The following is a 20481-nucleotide window of genomic DNA, read 5'->3' on the forward strand; positions in this document are numbered from 1 at the left end:
GAGGAGGAGGAGGAGTTGAAGTAACAGGAGCTGCTCAGCGGTGGTGGCAGCAGCAGCAGCAGCAGCGGTGGCGGCTTTCCTTTTCTTTCCCAGCACAATGCTGAAGAGAAGGACGAAGTTGAGCTGCTCCTCTGGCTGTCTGGGAAACCGAACGCAGGCTGGAGAGCCAAGCTGTGCCTGGGGAAGGGCCCTTCTAGAGCAGCGCTTCCAGAGTGACCTCGCCGCTCCTTCGGCTTCTCTGTTTCTCCTGCAGGCTCAGGGCAGCTGTGGATTTTTTTGATTTAAAAAGTCTTCCACTTTACACTTCCTGCCGCCTGGATGCTGTGGAGCCTGATGCCTTTCCCACCACGACCCGTGAAAGACCCCACCCTTGCCCGGGGCTGCTCCTTCTGGGAAAGGGAGCTTTCGTAGTCTTTCGCTTTCCTTTGATTTCCCCAAGTTTCTTTTCTGTTTGCATTTCCTTGTGCTTTTGTGTGTTTTAGCCGCAAGGTAAGTTCTAAGACTACAAGCGTGAAGTTTGAGGCAGCTCTCAAGAGGTGGGGGGAGATGGACGCCTCTGTGTGAGTGTTTGTGTGTGTGTCTGAGAGAGAGGTCCTGACCTGCTGGCTCCCCTTAAATGCTTAGCAGCCTTCAACTGGAGTATTTTGGCATGCTCTGTCTCTGCAGTTTGTCTTTCATGCTCACAAATCAGAGCGCTTCCTTTTAGGACTGGTAGACTCCTACATGTCAATTGTTTCAACTGGATTGAGCATTGAGGGATTCACTGGGGGGACGACGACACAGAACCACTTACTCTATGGTGAAGAATCTTATTTGAAGGGCACATGGTTAGGGAGCCTGTTGAATTATTTTGTTCAGCAGCGACTTCACCAAATTGAAGCACACAAAGCTGAAAATATTTCTGCCCTTGAACTCTTTCCCCCCGTCTGGGGCTTGAGACAGGCTAGAGGGAGGCAGAGCAGTAAGTGCCGAGCGCCTTCGGATTCCTTCTTCTGCCCTCCTGCCTCATCCAAAGAGAACCCTGGTATCTCTCCCGGCTGAAGCCAGCTCTGGCTTGGGGGTTGGGAGTATCCCTGGCTGGGATTCTGCTTTGCACGAGAGGCAGAAATAGGAAAAGCTTCTTGCTGCCTCACATAATTGTTGTGTGAACCCACTTGTGAAGCTGACAAGGAAGAACGAGTGACGGAGAGTCGCTCCTCAGGGAGGAATGGGAGTGCTGAAATTCACTCTTGTTTGACATCTTGCTTTGCCATTCTAAGTCCCAGGCTGGGCACTTGGGTCCCGGTTTTGCCGAAGCCCCGTTTGCCAGGCCCTGGAGTTTAACTGGGAGTGAAAAAGGCAGCCTTCCTCTCAGGGGTGCACATTGCTGCCCCTGTTAGAGTCCCATGTTAATGATGACCCACAGTCTTGGAAAGGGGCGTGAACTTTCACAGTCAGCTGCCTGGAAATGGCAATCTAGCACAGATTCACCAGAGTTCATTTCTTTTATGGAGATAGTTCAGAAACATAAAATCAGTGACACAGGAGGCTTGCAGGTGGTTTGCTTTTCTTTTTGGGTGTCACCAGGACAGTTTTTAGCGGGCAGCCCCCGTTGTCCAAGACATCACATACCCAAGTTCCCCGTGCAAACAACTGGCATGCTTCAAATTTCCTTGCAGAGGAGTCTGGAGGGAAAGAGATCTGAGGAGCCTGGCATGGGCCGCGGCCGGCCTGCAACTCTCCCAGGGGCCCTGGCGTCACCCTTGGATACAGAAGCTGCCTTGCCTCTTGCCGCTTCATGTCTGCCTGGCTAAAAACCTGCTTTGAATCCTCGTGCCGAGCAGAGACAAAATACCTCGTCGTGCTGTCAGAAACCAAACTTCATTCTCGCCAACAAGAAACATGTTTCTTAGCATATAGATCAAATAGTGGCCAGTCCACTGCCCCCCTTGGGCATCTGTGCCCCCAGTTTCATTTTTCCCCAGAAGACTTTCCAAGCACATTTCAAGTGTTTGCACTTTGCACTCAGTTGGTCAAATGTCTTCTGAATCTCGCATTTTTCTGGCTGCAATGTATCTGCTATTCCTTGATCTATGGAGAATGTTACTGGAATTTTCATACCTTGTTCCTAAGAGTAGGTTTCCATATCTGTTGACTTTTGCTTCTAGATTGTTCAAAGAGTAGGCTAGTCTGTGTAGGCTTACTTTCGCTTACCCTTTCGCTTACTTACCTTTCTGAAGCACAATTGTCACCTGCCAATTGTTGAAATGCTTCTAACGTTAACTAAAATTAATGGGTGCCTCAGTTTTGTTCATAGAGCTTATCTTGATGAGGCATTAATGATAAGCTTTCTTAGCAAGTAGGAGAATGGGAAGGTCTTTCAAGGTGGCTTCTCTCCCTTCCGTAGGAGGAAGTGGTTAGGATGACAGAGCCTTGTAGCAATCAGCACTGGTTACTCAAGGCTGAGTGACTTGACAAGTTCTATCACCGGCTTTTTGTACCAATCAGTTTGTGTTCTGTTCTTGTCATTCATCCCCCAGAAAGCTTTGTTGCTTTCTGCCACATGTGTCCCCTCTGACTGCCATGTAACTAGGATGTCATGGGACCTGTAGCTTGGCTTGGGATGCCTGAGTCCCTTTACATTCCCAAATGCATTCCTTGGCACAAGAGGCTGTGCCAGTCTGAGCCTCTGCAATGGCCCCCATGAATCTTGTGAAATTGGCAACAAGTGAGAGGGATGTAGGAAGCTAGGAGTCAGGCCCATTGAGCTCAGCATTGTCTGCCCTGATCAGCAGCTGTAGCATCTCCACATCTGTTTATTTTGCATCCTTCTCTTTGCTTCCCGTTTTCTTCTATAAACATTTTGATCTGAGTCTCTATTCCCTTCTGAGCTTGGTGAGCGACTTGCTAGCGCATGTTCTTGCTCTGGCTGGAGTTTAGAATATTTCCCCTTTGATAAGTGTTCTCATTCGGCTCTCTGCCTTCCGAAACGTGATTCATCCAGCCGCGTAGTGCCTGCTTCAGCTCTCGCTGAGATTAGCAGCTTGCTTATTGGCAGATCTGGCTTTAGAAAATAAACAGTTTGGGAAGCAAGCGACGGGGACAGAAACTGTCGTCCTGAAGTGTCATCAAACTGCAATTGTAATCTTTGCCTGCCAGCCTCCGGGATGATGGAGCCAAGAAAGCAGCATCATCCCGGCAGGTTGGCCAGGCCCCCTTTGAAGCAGGCGTAGTTCTCCCTTGGCCATAAAAGGTGCCGTGTAAGAATTCCCAGCAAGTGTCAGAATTGCCGCATGTCGAGAAGGGCTGCCATAGCAACCTTTCCTTTGGCACTCAGCTGTGAGTTTTCATTCTCCGGCTTCTGCTGTAGCCTTGCAAGCCTAACCCAAAGCAAGGCGGCCAGGTTTGACTCACAGGATTAGGCCCACCCAGCCCATGCTCTCCAGGCTTATGAGCCGGGCATGAGAGAGGAGCCCGGAGGCCTTGTTGCTGATCCCTGGCCTCAGGTTCTCCAGAGCGAGACGGCTGCCAAAGACAGATGGAAAACCTACATTAGCCCATCTTCCATGGCTAATAGCTTTGCCCGTGTCTATCAGTCAGATTCGTGTCCGCCTTGAAAAAAGCTTCCCCAGCCATTTCCCCACATGGTGCCTTGCGGTGGTGAATTTTGTGTGTGAGCTCTGTGTTGTGATTTCAGTCAGTTTACTTGAGTGATCCTTAGCATTAGGAGACAAGGAGTGTCTTGCTGTTTAACTCTTGTTGATCGATGTTTCCAACTTGATTGGCTTTCCCAGGAGCTACAATTAGCTATTTCAACATCTTAATGGCTGCATTATTGCAAGGCAACAGTATCTTTGACTGGATCAGCTTATCTTCAAATGAGTTTTTCTGGGCCCTTAATACCAAAGGAGCATCCTTTATCACCTGAAAGCTGGTTAGCAGGCTTGCAAGGCTAGCTAGGCAGATACACATTTTCACATTGTGCAGCCTTCTTGAATGCTATTTTGAGAGTCTACTGGAGGAAGATCTCAGCAGAAGAGAGACTCTTTCCTTCTCCCACCCTAGATGTGCTGCTGCTATCCATCAGCCCCCCACAGGTGGGGTTGGAGTTTGGAGTGCTTTTATAAAAACTCCCCTTCTCTGCCCCTTGTTGCTGTGGTGGTTGCTCAGGGTATCTGATCAGCTGTATGCTGCAGCCACAAGATCCAGTTTGATTGCTGCTGAGATGAGTTTAGGACCAGAAGAAATCCTAAGGTCAAATCCTGACACTGCCCTCCATGTTCCCTCCCTGCCCACTGTTGGACTGGCAGAGAGCTGAAAGCTATAAATCCCCTCCTCCACCTGCCATTTCCTAAACTTTGTTGCTTTGGCCACGATTCTCCTTCTCCAAGCTTTTGTCTTCTCCAGGAACACAAATATCCTTGGGGTGTCATAGAATTCCAGACTCAAAAAAGGTATTTTTTTAAAAAAGAGTAATTGGTTTGTTGTGATTCCATGATGCCCAGAAGTTTATGCCCCCAGATAGGACCCCCCCCCATTTTCTCAATTTTTATTTTTTTATTATTGACTGCTTTCCGTAGGTCCCCTGCTGTAATACCATGCTGCCAAGAGGTGGGGGTTTTTCATAGCTCCTCAAGACCCGCCCATCCATGTGCCCTTTTGAAAGATGCCCATGGTGTGCTCTGCTCCCCCCTTTGATATGCTACCCCCCGAGGGCCAATGTGGTTCTCAGCCTGCACACAATTTAGCCACCCTGATACAGAGCATGTGATGGCACCCAAAGGGGCTGCACCTTGTTTTCCCTTGTGCTCCCTGCTAGGTCTCTGCCACCTCCTTGGCAGCAATTTGGGGTTTTGCTTGCTGACTCCCTTGTGGCTCATTACAAATGATGTGGCTGCTGGACGGTGCCCTCTGCCTGTCAGGCCAGCTTTGAATAGCAGGGGCTTGTAGGCGGGGGCTCTTGTGGGGTGCCCCACAGCTAAGGAGCTGCCTTTCTCTGCTGACTGCAAAGCTTAAACATGAAAAAATAAAGTATTTCCTTTCTGGGACTGATCTTAGTGCTTTTAACAACTTAGAATGTTTTTATTGCATGTTTTCATAAACTGCTTATCCAGCCTGAGCTTCTGGGGATAAGCTTTTTTTTGCACCCGTTCCCATTATGGTCCTTAACGGTTTCCGTGGAAGTTGCAAGCCCAGCAAACTTCAAACAAGGTTTCTAGCGATAAATGCCTCTCTTCCTGCCCCCCACTCCCAAAGCAGTGCATCTCCTCTAGGGAGATTGTTCCTGTACTTGGGCTGAGGTGTGAAACTTCATCTAGGAGGCAGCCATCTCTTTCCAATGCCTGTGTCTCCAGGCCTGCCCCCTCTGCTCCAATGTGCTTAGTCACTTAGAGATAGTTAGTCTTCTTTGACACTGGAAATGAATGGCTGCTTACTCTGTGGGCTGAAACGGTGTCACTGTCATTGATGTGTCCTCAGAAGAAACGAGATTTTGCAGGGCAATGCCGCTCGCCCTCAAGAGAAGAACACACAGCTGAGTAGCAGGCCGATCCTGCAGACACCTTCTAAACAGTCCGGCGGCTTTTTCTCTTAGACAAAATTGAAGCTTTTTCCATCAGAAAAAAAGTTGTCTTCTTAATTATTAAGATTTCCGCCCCAGCCTTCCAGTCCGTAGTCAGAAAAGTAAGCAGAAAAGCAGACAGCTTTCAGTAGAACTGGGAAAGAGACGGTGCTTCACACATTACGCTGCTCTGGGATTCTGAATACCGTGCATGGAAAAGTGGGTTTTGTTTCGCTGCTCCAGCAGTTTCTGAATGGAGCTGAGTGTCGGCGACCCCCTGTGCTGAGCCAGGCTGGGGGGCTTGCTGGAACAGAGAGACCCCTCTTTGAGGAGGGTCCTTGAGCATCTGAAGCTGAGGAATGCAAATCCACATAGGAAATACCGCCTGCAAGGGTTTCTACCTTGGGCAGGGTGAAAAGTAGTGTAGGAGCCGGAATAATGTCGAAGGGGTGCATTTAAATGCTTGTGTAAGGGACCATTTGGATCCTTTCCAGTCGGGATTCAGGCCTCATCATGGGACTGAAACTGCCTTGGTCGCACTGGTTGATGATCTCCGGCGGGCTAGGGACAAAGGTGAGAGCTGTTTCCTAGTTCTGCTGGATCTCTCAGCGGCGTTTGATACCATCGACCATAACATCCTTCTGGACAGTCTTGAGGGGCTGGGAGCTGGGGGCACTGTCCTACAGTGGTTCCGCTCCTTCCTCCTGGGCCGTGTTCAGAAAGTGGTGGGGGGGGATGAGTGTTCAGACCCCTGGGCTCTCACTTGTGGGGTGCCTCAGGGTTCTGTCCTCTCCCCCATGCTTTTCAACATTTACATGCAGCCACTGGGAGAGATCATCAGGAGGTTTGGGCTGGGTGTTCATCAGTATGCAGATGATAACCAGCTCTACCTCTCTTTTAAATCAGAACCAGTGAGGGCAGTGAAGGTCCTGTGTGAGTGTCTGGAGGCGGTTGGAGGATGGATGGCGGCTAACAGATTGAGGCTGAATCCTGACAAGACAGAAGTACTGTTTCTGGGGGACAGGAGGCGGGCAGGTGTGGAGGATTCCCTGGTCCTGAATGGGGTAACTGTGCCCCTGAAGGACCAGGTGCGCAGCCTGGGAGTCATTTTGGACTCACAGCTGTCCATGGAGGCACAGGTCAAATCTGTGTCCAGGGCAGCTGTTTACCAGCTCCATCTGGTACGTAGGCTGAGACCCTATCTGCCTGCGGACTGTCTCGCCAGAGTGGTGCATGCTCTGGTTATCTCCCGCTTGGACTACTGCAATGCACTCTACGTGGGGCTACCTTTGAAGGTGACTCGGAAACTACAACTAATCCAGAATGCGGCAGCTAGACTGGTGACTGGGAGCGGCCGCCGAGACCATATGACACCGGTCTTGAAAGACCTACATTGGCTCCCAGTATGTTTCCGAGCACAATTCAAAGTGTTGGTGCTGACCTTTCAAGCCCTAAACGGCCTCGGTCCAGTATACCTGAAGGAGCGTCTCCACCCCCATCATTCTGCCCGGACGCTGAGGTCCAGCGCCGAGGGCCTTCTGGCGGTTCCCTCATTGTGAGAAGCAAAGCTACAGGGAACCAGGCAGAGGGCTTTCTCAGTAGTGGCGCCCACCCTGTGGAACGCCCTTCCAGCAGATGTCAAAGCAATAAACAACTACCTGACATTTAGAAGACATCTTAAGGCAGCCCTGTTCAGGGAAGTTTTTAACGTGTGATTTTACTGTATTTTTGGTTTTTATGGAAGCCGCCCAGAGTGGCTGGGGAGGCCCAGCCAGATGGGCGGGGTATAAATAATAAATTATTATTATTATTATTATTGTGTAAATACTGTCCCCCAAGTTGTGAGCCACTGTATGGAGATGAGGCTGTTCTGTGTCCTGCTCAGAACTCTCCCTTGACTTTGCAGTTGCCCCGAAGGGCCCTGAGCACAAGAGCCCTCTCCCCTCCTGTGTCTCTGGCAACTGGCATTCAGAAGCATCTCTGTCATCTCCAACTGCAGAGGCAGAGCATAGCCATCATGACCCATAGCCATCGATCGCTGTCTTCCCCATGAGTTTGTCCCATCCTAGTTGGTGGCCCTCACTGCCTCCTGTGGGAGGGAGTCCCACAGATAATAATAATAATAATAATAATAATAATAATAATAATAATTAATAATTAATAATAGTTAATAATAATAATTTATTTATACCCCACCCATCTGACTGGGTTTCTCCAGCCACTCTGGGCGGCTTCCAACAGAATATTAAAATACAATTCCCCCCCCCAAAAACTTTTATTTAGCATTTACACCAACAGTCCAGCAGTTACTTAAACTTTTATTTACCTTACAATATTAAGACATTAAACAGCTACAGTGAAAACAAATGCTATTGGCAACTTGCAAATAAAGAGTTCCGTTAACACCTAAAAGTCACCCCTCAGACGCAGCACAAGATGGAGGGTGGATTCCTTCTGGATGTTGTAGTCGGAGAGCATGCGGCCATCTTCCAGCTGCTTCCCAGCAAGGACCAGCCTCTGCTGCTCAAGGGGAATGCCTGCTTTGTCCTGGATCCTAGCTTTCACGGTCTCAGTGGTGTCACTGGGTTTAACTGGACTTCCTGGCTCTGCTCCGAGTGCCTGTTCCTCTCCTCCTCCTCCTCCTCCTCCTCCTCCTCCTCCAGGACCCTTCATCACCCACTATTTTACCCCTATTTATTTTTAAGGAACAACTGCAAATGTTAACTCTCGCCAGGTTTATGGTAAATCTTTCTTACCGATGCAAGATAATAGTTACAGAAACTGGCTGAGTTTCTTGCTCACTAGGCCAGTCACAGTTGGTGTAGAATTATGTAATTGTCCAAGGTTTCAATTCTGTGAAACCTTGAATATTTCTCAGTTGCGAGGAGGTGGCCCAATAAAAATGTCTTCTGTATTATATGCGTATCTCATGCCACTCGTGCCCACTGGAGGAACAGCAAGGAAAGAGGCACCCATCTTCTTCCAAACCGCTTAAGTTTTTTTGCGCAATGAAGAGGCATGCAAATTTTGTTAAAGTCATAAAAAGAAGTGCATTCCTGCCGCCAAGGAGATTGCAATCTAACCTTCAGCATGGGGGGGAGGGGGAGAATGTTCTGTTCACTTGCCTGTATCTTCATTAAGGGATGAGGACTAAGTGGTTGTGCTGAGCCTTCCCTTAACTGATTTTAGGATATTAGCAGATGACCTTAAAGCTATAAAAAGAAAGCTTCTGTGTGCAGGCAAGGCCTTATCTGTCTGTTCTTTCATCATTTTTCTTGTGAAAATGATAGCTGCACACAGACAAATCTGTGCCCATACAAAGACGTACCTTGAAGCTGGAACTGGCTTGTGCCTGCGCCTCTTAGGGAGCAGGGCAGAGCTGCTGGCTGCATGCCAAGGAGCACTTTGGGCAGGTAATGGATAGGCCAGGATATGGTACCTGAGGGGATAAATAGAGAGGGCTCTGCTGCTAAGACTTCAGTTTTCATAAAATTCCGGTCTCCGTGGTGGAAAAGGAAACCATTCTCATAAAGCAAATTTGGGGGGAGGTGAAGGGATCCTTTACTTGTTGCAAGAGTCAGGGAGACCTTCCTGCTCACCACTTGGCCCCAGGACCTTCATTCAGTTGGAAGGCTGAAATGGAACAGCAGGTTATACCGGCATGCTTGCAAAAATAGATTTGTCCTGCTGCACGGGTGCAATTTTGTTGGATTACGTGGCCCAAGTTAGTGTGTGTGTGTGTGTATGTGTGCGTTGCTTTTTTTCCCACTGACTCCGATACACAGCGTCTCTGTCCCTTCTCTAGACAGCAGCTTCTGATGAGTCTTAATCCTTGGCCGAGAGAGCCTTGCTGGGCGGGCAGCAAGGGGCACAGGCCTCTGCCACTTTGTGGCATGATGAGAGGGCGCCAACACGGCCACTGAGGATGTGTGCGAGCAGAGGCACCCTAAGGCTAGAAGATGACATTGCTTCTGTGCTTAGAACGTCTGCTGTGAAACTCCTAACTGGGCAGCCCTCTCAGAAGCAGAAGGCCCTGCTGTTTCTGGAGGAGAAGATGAAGAAGCTTCTGCAAGGGCCAGCGAGCGAGCTCTCCCTGAGCCAGAATCACCACCAGCAGCTTTCCCTCGTTGAAATAGAAACGGACGCCTTTGTCTGTGGCGTCAATAGGAAATCTGCAAGCAGTGACTTTTCCGCTGCTCAGGGGAGGAGCCCTGGGACCAGGGAGGCCAGTAATGGTGGGCTGGACTGGGATGGATACATCGAAGCCCCACGGGCGTTAGTTCCAAGCCAGTGTGACTTAGGGGGCGTCTCCGGCCGCCTGGCCTCAGAGAGCCTTCTGGAGCAAATGGAGAGCCCCGAGGAGCAAGCCGATCTCGCTGCCCTGAGCCTTGGCACCAACTGGAGGGGAGTTGCTGGGGAAAGAGAAGGGGAAGGGCCCTGCCCTCCAAGCAAGCCCCTCGCCTACACTCCCTGCAGCCCTGGGCCCAGAGACCGCTCTGCCGATGTCATTGAGTACATCGTGAAAGAGCTCCAAGGGATAAGTCGCATCCAGACCGAGATTGCTGAGCTCCAGCAGCACCTCACCTTGATCAAAGGCTCCGTGGACGAAGTCTCCAGCTGCGTGGACACTGTTCTGAGCGAGATTGAGGGCCTGCAGAGCAGCTCTGGCCCCACCAGCAAAAACTCCCCGTTGCCAAAGGCCAAGGCCAGGGAGCCCCTCCTGGGAGGGCCCATCAGAGAGCCAGTGTTGTATTTTTATGGCATCCCAGAGCAGGAGGGGGAGAACACCAAGGAGCTAGTCCACCGTTTCTTGTCAGAGTACCACTGTTTCAATGGCATTCAGCGTAGCAAGTACATCAAGGATGCTTACAGATCTGGTGCAGCAACAGGCAAGCAGCTGGCCCCACGACCCGCTGTTGTAAAGCTTGCTAACGCTGAGCAGCGAGACTTCATTCTCCAGAAATCGATTCTTTTGCAAAGTGCAGGAGTTACCATTGTGGCCAGCAGTGAGCAAAGCCAGCAGAACGGCCAGGTGGGTCCTGGGGCACAGCTGGGCACCTTGCCCTCGCCAGGCCAGAGTGGGAACCACTGGGGCTCCTTGCACATTCGTGGGGAAGTGGTCAGGACAGATGGAGATGGGCAGCTCCAGGTGGACTCTTGCCAGGCTCAGCAGGAAAACGCTTGCCAAGAGGTTCACCACCGCGTAGGGGAGAGGCTTAACTTTCAACCGAAATCCACCCTACCTAGGAAGAGCAACTTAATTGCTGAACTTGAAGAAAAAGTGGGGAGAGTTGTACAAATAATGGGCACTAGTGAGCAGACTTTGCACAGAAGCAGCTCTTCCAGTGGAGTCCTTGATGCGTCCCACAAGAAGCTGGAAGGCCCTGGGCATGAGAACAAAGGCAGGGATTCCTTGCCATCCCCGGAGTGCTTGGGCAAGGTGCCCGCCTTGTGTGAGGGAGGAGGGGGACGTGCTTCAGATGCTGAAAATGCCACCAAGGGCAGCTCCTCTCCTGTGGAAGAGGACCAAGCAGGAGGGCTGACTCCAGGGGAAAGCGAGACGGACTGTGATGCCACCACGCTGGAGTTTCTCAGTCCTGAGCAAGTCAGTCTCCTGGAGGAGGCACCGGTGGCCATGACCACTCCCGGCTGTGATGGTGCTCTGCGCAAATTGGTTGACAGCAGTGAGACGCTCAAAGACATGATCCAGATTGACCTGAACGAGCAGGACCCAACCGATCAGGTCTTCAGGGATGTCCTAGAAAATTCCCAGTACTTCCTTGAGCACTCTCGGGACAGCATTGATCTCGTGGACATGAGGTTTTACACTAACAAACTGGGCAAAGCACTGAATCACTTCCGGTCTGCGCTGCAGGTGGTGTTCCACAAACTGGAGACCGGGGACCCAGAAGTCCTCCTTGAAGGGGAAAAGAGCTTCCATATGAACAGTGAGCCAGCTCCTGCCCTCCGTAGCCCAAGTGTGCACGGCAGCTTGGATACCTTTGCTGAAACGCCCCCTAGTCAGTCTTCTGAGAGCCAGGCTAACACGACTGTGAGCAGTGACAGTGTGGGCCTGATGCAGAGGGCTCTTCCCAGTGCTTCATTGCCTCTTGATGAAGCTCCAGTCCCTGACCTGGTGCCCCCACCGGATTCTGAGAGCTGTGTGGAGCAGCCCTTCCCCTCTGGAGAGGCCCAGCAGGATCCGGGTTCTGCGCCTGTGCAGCCCGGCGGGTGCCGACCTATGAGCCTCGAGAAGGTGTGTGCCGAGACCATCTACCTGAACAAGTGCATCAACAACTTCAAGAATGTCCTGAGGGAAAAGAGGCAGATGCGTCGGAGGCTCTTGAAGGAAGTGGCCCAGGAGGCAAGCTGGACTTCCTCGGCTGAAGAGATTCATTCAGGTACTCCCAAAGTTCTTGAGATTTGCTGGTGAAATGCTTGCTCGTTTTTTGTCAGAAAGTTTAGCAGCTGCAGGCAGAATGATTAAATAGAAATGGTTTATTGAAGTTTGGTCAGAGATAGCAGATGATAAGAGCCAAAGACAAAGGCTGCCCTATCTCTGCACCCTTAACAAATGCAAAAAAACACACAAAACCCCAGTTTCTGGAGGTCTGCCAAATGATTTGTGATGTTCTATCTCCAAGGAAGCAGACATTGACTTCAGATCTGCTTCTTGGCAAACTGAAAGCATGTTGGGAAAGTGTTTCCAATACCATCCACTTGGAAGCACGAGCTTTTCCATGTCTCTTTACTTTCACAGGAAATATTGAACCAGGAGCCAGTTGCCATTTCCCATATAAATTTGCCAGGGAAGCTGAAATCGCCTGAAATGTTTAAATAACCACCCCCAAGGAAGAGCTCCGCTAGAACACTGTTTTCCTCCATGTAATAATGCCCCTTGAGAAATCCACATAAGAGGTGTTCTGTTGGAGTGCAGAATTCATGTGGATCGTACCCTCCATTATGTTTGTCATGTGCCTTACTTCAAGAGCCCTCTTCTGTGGAGTTTATATTGAGGACTGTTCAGATGATAATCAGTTGTGGGGTCCACGTGAGCTGCTTCCTAGCGATTGTAGGCACTTGAGATTCCAATTGGGTTAGGCTTCGTGTTTTACCTTTGTGGGTTTGTGAAAATCAAACTTCAGAACAGTGGAGCTTGACTTTAGGTAGCAATAAGGAGACTTGAAGGAGAGCAAAGGGGAAGAGCAGAAGCAAAATTCATCAGAAGCGTCACCCAGCGATATTCAGGGAGCTGCTTTGGTCCTTATGTACTACTGAGCTGCAAAAGGACCATGTCTTGGGGGCGGGGGGGGGGCACCACCTGCTCACTCGCTAAAATAAGCAAAAGATTTGCACATATTTGAAATTGCACCTCTGGAGCTGACCCTTAGGTATAGTGGCAAAGGCGCTTTCAGCTCCCCCCTAAGGAATGCCCCACCTGATTCCAGACTCTCATGTGTGATGCATGTTTCCTGAAATTGCGTCCAAGTGGGCCCACAGTAGCCCCCTCCACCACACCGGACAGCAGCGCCTGTCTCCAAGGATAAAGATGAGGCTCTCTCTCCCCTCTTCCTTCTGCTGTGTGCATTATACAAAGACAGAACATCATGCCTAGGACAGTTTGACACATTGCCCCGTGTGGGAGAATGACTTCTCTCAGAACCCTGCAGTCCATGCGCCCAGGCCAGAACCACAGTGGCTTCCCACAGCGGCAACATCAAGTCGTAGTGTACTCTGCATGCGCATCTCCCACATTTATGGGGCATGCCACATGCACACATGGAAGGCACGCAGTGCTTCTGCAGTGTATGAAAGGGCTCTTGATAGTGGGATGACAGCAACTCCCACTTTCCAAGAGAAGCCTCATGTCTTCCCCCAACACTTCATCTTTCCCTGCTTAAAGCAGTTTTCCAAATACTTTTAACGTGTTGTGTCGCAGCTGTGCTTCGGAAGGAAGAACACCAAGTTGAACAAGTGTTGGGCTTGGGAGAGCTGGACTCTCATCCTTGCTCACTCACAGGCTGAAGGCTGCTTCAGACATCAGGGGAACAACCACCTCCCTGATGTGCACTTTTCTTTGATGCTTGAAGGCGAGATGCATGCAAGGAAGACGTGGGAAACTTGCAGGAGCTGTGATTGGCTGCAATTCCCACTCTGGGCAGGCTGAAACCTCTTGCCATTTGATTTCTGCTGTTCTAAAACAGGGTTGTGGGGGATTTCCTCCTCTGCAGGACTAAAGGAAAGCAGCACAGCACTTTCAACACTTTAAATGATTTTCATAAATCATGGGTCATAAAATTCTCTAGCAGAGTTATGGATAGTGCAGAAGGTTTGAGGCTCAATATTACTGTGGAAATAGTGGTTTTTATGAGGCAAGAATCCTGCCACAAAATGGTCCCAGGTAATGATAATTCTAGTAAATTAATATGCCCTAGCCATCCATCTTGTGGCCTAGAAAATTTACTCCAGGTTGTTATAAAATCAGCTTATTAGGGTTGGAGGCAGAGAAGTTGTTTTTGCTGAGGGCTGGCAAAAGTTTGGAGCATTTGCCATCTTCCTTCATAAGAAACCTTGATCTTACTCAGAATAGCTGGTTTCTAAGTAGAGACAGTTTCTGACTGCAAACCACATTAGCCTTTTGTGTTCAGGTAACAATTAAGAACAACAATGGAAGCCCTTGGAAATCAATGGCTGACATTGTGGCGCCATTGGGGAGCTTGTGACAAACTATTCATTTTCCTAATTTCTTGTTCTTTTGATTTGACAACAAATATTTACCAAAATTGAAATGGGAATAGTTGCTAAAATCTGCCAGCAATTTAGTGCTAGATTTTTCAAGTAATGCTTCAGTTCTCTTTAGAAAACAGATGGGAGAAGGATTCATTTCTCCTCCACCTGTTAAATCACTGCTCATGTGTGTTCCTTTGGTGCATGTTTTCGTTAGGGAATGGAAGATTTAGAATTTGAAACAGGAGAGAGAGAGAGAGAGAGAGAGAGAGAGAGAGAGAGAGAGAGAGAGAGAGAGAGAGAATGGGACAAAGGTGGGCCTGATGTTTCAGACTCCTAGGTCCCCAATTCTTTCTTTGCTCTTTTATGCCCAAGAAAAACTAGATGATGTTTACTAAGAAAATGTGCTTTTGTTGTAATGAAGAAGCTTGATTCAGAGCACACCCTGTCAGGCATTTTCCTTGGGACAGTTTCAGATGAACTTCAGAGGTGATGGTTGGGTATGTTTCCGGTATGTCAGCTCTTTGTTTGAAAATTAGATTCTTCTGGCATGGGGCTCTCTCTCTAGGCATAATCCTAACCCCCTTACCAATTTTATTTCACTTTTTGAAAGCTAAGGGTCATCTACTTTTTCGATAATAACTGCCACACGGGCTCCCCCCCTTTTTTTTTTTGGCCAGCAGTCACCATTATGGATTAAAATTACTATCCATGCAACTTTCTTAAAAGTAAAAAGCCATATTCTACCGCATGATGCATGTACACTCAAGTTATGGTCTAATCTCAAATTAAATGAGATTGAACATGCCCCCCTGGATTTGGGCTTCCTGGGCCCTTTGACCTATATCAGGTTTTTGAGGAGGGAAGCTGAGTAGCTGTGAGATACGGAGATGTTGCTGTCCAAGGTGCTGAATCGAGGGCTTTGCCTACTGAGCTGCCAGTAACACTCATCCAGACTTCATTTTGCACCACACTTTCCAGGGAAAGGTCCACGCTTTAAACTCCATGTCCAAACAGTTTGTTTGTTTGTTTGTTTGTTTGTTTGTTTTGTCCTGGCGCCTCCCCGGTAAAAACCCGCATTTTACTGCTGAATCGGAGCAAATAGCAATCTGTGGGGAACCCAATTGTGGTTTGCTTCATTCAGAGGTAAAACGTGGGCTTTACCTGTGAAAGCAGCAGGGAAGAGAAAACGAAACTGCTCAGACATGGAACTTTAAAGTGCAGACCTGGGCCCAGAAACGCAGCGCAAAAGGAAGTCTGCCTGAGCCTTAAGAGTGCGTCAAGTGGGGAGGGAGGGAGGAAGGGAGAGAGAGAAAGACCCCCCTGCCTGTGCCACTCATTGGCCTCTCATTGGACTGCTTGGTGTAACAAATGTTCCAAGCACCACTAATAACCTCCCTAACATTTTTTTATACACGAGGTGGAGTGTTTTGAATTGAAGGGTTTGCTGAAAAGCTGTATGCATATCCATTTCCCTGCTAGCTTGCTTGTCCTGAGGGACAGGACCTCGCAGCATTTTTTTTTTATAAAAAAAAATGTTTAGAGAAAGCTTCAATAGTGTTTGATGGAATTGTTATTTAGACGTGATAAATCAGTGTGTGGTGTTTTATCCAACCTTCTTCGTTAAAAGTATTAGCTTCTGGGACAGTGCTGCAGTTTTGTAACAGAAGCATTTGGCATTTCCCTTCCTTATGGAACAAAACGTTGTCTGAATGTTGTGTCACCACAGCTTCCCTGGACCCTTTTGCCCCAGGCTCAAAGACATCCTCTCAGGAGGATGTGGGAGCCAACCTACTCTCAGGATCCCTGGAGCTTTGAGGGTCATCATTAAGGAAAGGGGACATGGCTTCTTAAGTGAGTCAAGATTTTTGTAGGTGCCTGGTACTGTTGTGAATTTTGAGGCAGGTGTGACTATGCTATGCTAATTAAAAGGTTTACTTGCAATTAAGATTCTATGCCCACAGTATGTTGCTGATGCTAAGAAGAAAATGAAATATGAGTGTTTTATTGGAACTGCCACAGAAATTCATTTTAAAAACATAACTACCCCAACCTTCCGGCACCTTCAGTGTACAAAGTTGAGCCTATGTTTTTCAAGCTAAATGGACCTTTCCTACTAGGGATTTTGGGGGTGATACAGAAATTTATATCTCTGCACTGCTTTGCTTCATTTTCCAAACTTGGTCAACAGCATAATTTTTCCGTGTTAACTGTGTGACTCTCCTTTCCTCTCCTTTGTGTTCCCCCCACCCCTTTCTCCTTTGCAGAAGGAAGTAGAGGAGAACTTCAGGTTATATACTGTTCATTCTAACCAGTGTGTCTCCTATTTTTGACACTCCAGTGTGTTATTCGTGCATGCCCTGTTGAATTGTCACTTGGCTGTTTGGCTGACCCCTGAAGTACCCCCCCCCCCGCCAAGTCTCTTGGCAAGTTCAGCATGCGACAGTCTTGGGAGGAATTCCTGATCTTGTGATTGAACTGAGAGGAGTCTGTTCAGTGCAGGTAGCTTCTATGAAGGAAGAAAACATTCCTACTTAACACCTTGTTGATGTTGCAAATCCATGTCTGCTGTGCGTACGCAGTTCCTTCCCAGTCCCAGCAGAGGATAAATGTAGTGTGTGCCATGGGAAGGTTACCTGGAGTATGTGTGTATCTGTGGGTCACAGAGGCTCAACCTTTACCTCTTGGGCAGCAGTTCTTAAAATATAAATATTATTTTGTGTTTGTCACTTTGGCAGAAGACTTGCTGCTAATTCTAGGGATTGGCAGAGCCATAATTCCTTCTGGTGCTTCTGGGCAAAATTGTTTTGTGTTTCTTGGAAGCACTGTGCAAACTCATGGGCAGAAACGGTCTTTAGGGGTCTGCAGGCTACAAGCAACAAGGGCTTTATCCTTGTGCTACCTTGAACTCAAAAGACTCATTGTCCATTTCCAGCCATTTTATTCAGAAGTCAGACACCAGAGGGATGAAGCCCAAGAGCAGCGTTCTGTAAAAAGCAAAGCAGGTTTCTAATTCAGGTTTGTCTACATGTTTCTTAGCAAGATCATGCATTTGACTTTTTGGTTTAAGATTTGATGGCCTCCGTGCACAGTTTCCAGGGTGAGAAGGCTGTGCATCCAGAGTTTGTCTAAATAGTGCTTCCCCAAGTGGGCTTGCTTTATTTGACTGCCGATTTGGACTCCAAATACATGTTCTGTTACTTTAATCTGACTGCATCCTTGCACAAAGCCAGCAGACTTAAGCCCAGGCACCTCAGAGGAGACCTGCAGCTGGATCAGACCCACGGTCTGTCTGGGCCACCATCCTGTCCTTGCAGATGCCTACAGCTATTTCAGAAGCACGACAGGAGTGAGCCAGCACTTGTGCTTCTCGTGTGTCACAGGAGTGAGTCAAAGTGGCCACGTCATCTCTGCTAGCGCTGGCGCCGTGCCTTCACATGAGTGGATTTCTTGAATGCCACATGATTGATCTGTGACTTGCTCGGCGCAGGCAGCTTTCCTGTTGATTCCTCCACCTTTGCTCTTGTAGGAATTCCTCTGAGAGGCAGTCCTGGGCAGCCGCGGATCCCCAGGGAGGGGTCTGGGTGGAAATTGCCCTCCTCTGAGACAAAGGGCTGCTTAGCCTGGCCCGAGAGAGTGTTACTGGGGAAATGAAGCTCCCCTTCTCTCCTTTGTCCATGAACTCCTGAACTCCTCATTCAAAGGGCAGTTAGATTGCCTTCCTTGGCGCAGTTAGCAGAAACTTGGTAGTTGGCTACTGAGGAAGCCAAGAACAAGGTAGCAGTTGACCAAAAGGGGCTCCTCCTTTCACCTTTCACTGTTTGTTTGCCTGCCAGCCTCTGTTCCACTTGTTGGCTGCTCTGGTTCCCACAGTGCTGTAGACCTTGGAATAAGTGGCTTCCTATTGAAGTAGCCTGCCTCCTCTCAGTGCTCATTTTGGGACGCATCCTGGTGGCAGCTTCCTGCACAGACTATGGGGCAGCTCATGTGAGAGCCTTGGACGCCAGCCATGGAGGTGGCAGAGCCCTCTCTCTCTCACCCCCTCTTCAGGGTGGGGAATTTGAGCAGACATTCTCTCTCCTGGAAGTGGATGCCGCTGCCTGCATGAGCCTTTTGTTCCCTTGTGCTCTCTAGGCAAGGACGGCTGCTTTTCAGGAATTTGTCTAGCATGTATTTGTTCTTCCAGGAAACAGGCTGCTACTAAATGGTTGCTGCTGCTGCTGCTGCTGCAGCAGCTCCTTGGTGGTGCAGGTGCCAGGAACAGCTGGCAGGCTCCTCTGGCACCTCACAGAAGCTCCCCCCCCCCCCGGCTGTTTCCTGGCTTAGGCATTGAAAAGCAGTGAGAGACCAGGCACTTTCCCCTGGTTTCAGAGGGTCCGAAGGGAAGGCAGATGCGTGACTCGATTCCGGTGTCTGTTTGTTCTGTTTGTTTGTGTGCTCTCAATAATTAGGTATTTTGGAAATGTTCTCGGCAACAATAGGACTTCACAGATTCAAATCAAACTCGTAGGATCTGCTCTTGCCAAACTCTTGGTTGTTGTTTTTTTAAAAGAAATGTTTGTGGGTTGATTCCCCCTCAAAAGCACATTGCACTGAACAGGCTCTTTTTGCCCCTCTCCTGTGTGCCGCTGTGTCCACACCACTGGGCAGCACAGCCTCCCTGCCGTCCTCTGAGGTGCTAATGAACATGAAGCGCTTTGTGTGCATTTTCGTGCATGAAACGTCCTCCCTGATTTTGAACTCTGCAGCTGGCTTGAACTTTGCTCAGCACAATTAATTCTTCTCTCTCTCTCTCTCTCTCTCTCTCTCTCTCTCTCTCTCTCTCTCCTTCTCTCTCTCTTAAAAAAAAAAATTAAGGGTCCGGATGATGGCGATCCGTCCAAATCACCGTGGTTCAAAGGAGGGTAAGTGGCCTTTGACAACTTCTGTTTTTATATTGTAAACTGCCCTGTAATCCTTGGATGAAGGGCAGTATAGTAATTTAATAAGTTATAATAATTAAGAATGGAGTAGTGGCACACAAGCCTCTCAGAGCTTCTCGCCTGCCCTGCAAAGGACCTTCTGAGGGCAGCCGGTGAAGTTGGTGTGATCTCCCTCCTCCTCCTGCTCCTCCTCCTCCTCCTGGGTGTCTCTGCACCTGCTCTTGCCGCCTTCCCCCATTAGGAACTGAAGGCTTGCCAGGAGAAAGATGGGAAGGCACCATTTTACATGCTGTTTGATTTTAAATGTGTTTGTGTGTTTGATGAGAGCCATATGGCTTTGATCTGTAATATTTGAATTCTGCTCCCTCCGAGGGCTGGTGTGCGGTTGCAGCCGGCGGGACTGAGCAGGGGGGCCCTGGAAGCTCCACCCCGAAACGTCTGCCTGAGACTGACTTGCCTCTCTCCCTGCATATAAATCAGGTTTCCAAACAATGAATTAGGCAAAACTAATCAAACATGAAATTAAACGAGGGGAGGCTTTAATTTCAATGAGCCTCTTTCCCGAGCTGGCTTCTCTCTTTCGTCTCCTCCTGCCACACCCGCAGATCTGCCGCGCTGCTTAGCAACTCCCCCTGTGCTGGGAGGTTTGTGGGCCATCACCCCAGAGGCGGCAAGGGAACTGTTTTTGTTTCTTCAAGTGTGCGAAGCGCCTCCTCACATGAGCTGCTTGTGAATTGCACACACTCAGCTGCCTTGAAAGAGGGGCAGATGTACCCCAGCATGCTTCACTCCAGCTATGCCAGCTGTAACTAGGGGAAAACTCAAAAGCCCCCCACCCTCCCCTTGCTGAACAGAAGCATCAGCCAGCCCTGGGCAGTGGCTGGGCAGTTATCCTGGCCAAAAGTGTGCCTTGCAGGGGGGCAGTGTCATTGAGGGTCATGGAATGCCCTTCCACCACATGTCAAAGAGAACAACAACTACCAGACTTTTAGAAGACATCTGAAGGCAGCCCTGTTTAGGGAAGCTTTTAATGTTTGATGTATTACGGTATTTTAATATTTTGTTGGAAGCCGCCCAGAGTGGCTGGGGAAATCCAGCCAGATGGGCGGGATATAAATAATAAATTATTATAATATTATTATTATTATGGTGCCTTGGAGAAGAGGCTGTAGGGAGGGTGTCAGACAGAGAGTTGAAGCTGAGGCTCCATGCTTGCTTGAGCCAGCACCACCACCTCCTGTCCTTGGCAAGAGACCAACCTTTTTTTGCTGGGGCTACTTGTACTAACTGGCT

At 49.0% G+C, this 20481-nt stretch overlaps 1 protein-coding gene across 13 annotated transcripts in view; it reads left to right on the forward strand.

Moving 5' to 3' along the window:
* The window catches only part of UNC13B (unc-13 homolog B), a 156787-nt gene that overhangs the window by 74962 nt on the left and 61344 nt on the right, over positions 1-20481 (forward strand). For 12 of the 13 annotated variants that reach the window (XM_081929483.1, XM_081929490.1, XM_081929492.1 and 9 more), the window contains one exon: positions 19124-19170. In XM_081929483.1, coding sequence (XP_081785609.1) covers positions 19124-19170 — 47 coding nt within the window. Of the gene's footprint in view, positions 1-381; positions 490-9348; positions 11941-16533; positions 16557-19123; positions 19171-20481 lie in introns of those variants that run through there. The other variant, XM_081929485.1, reaches the window with a different exon arrangement.

Source organism: Podarcis melisellensis, assembly GCF_964234715.1.
Source record: "Podarcis melisellensis genome assembly, chromosome: 11".
Classification (NCBI taxonomy): Eukaryota; Metazoa; Chordata; class Lepidosauria; order Squamata; family Lacertidae; genus Podarcis; species Podarcis melisellensis.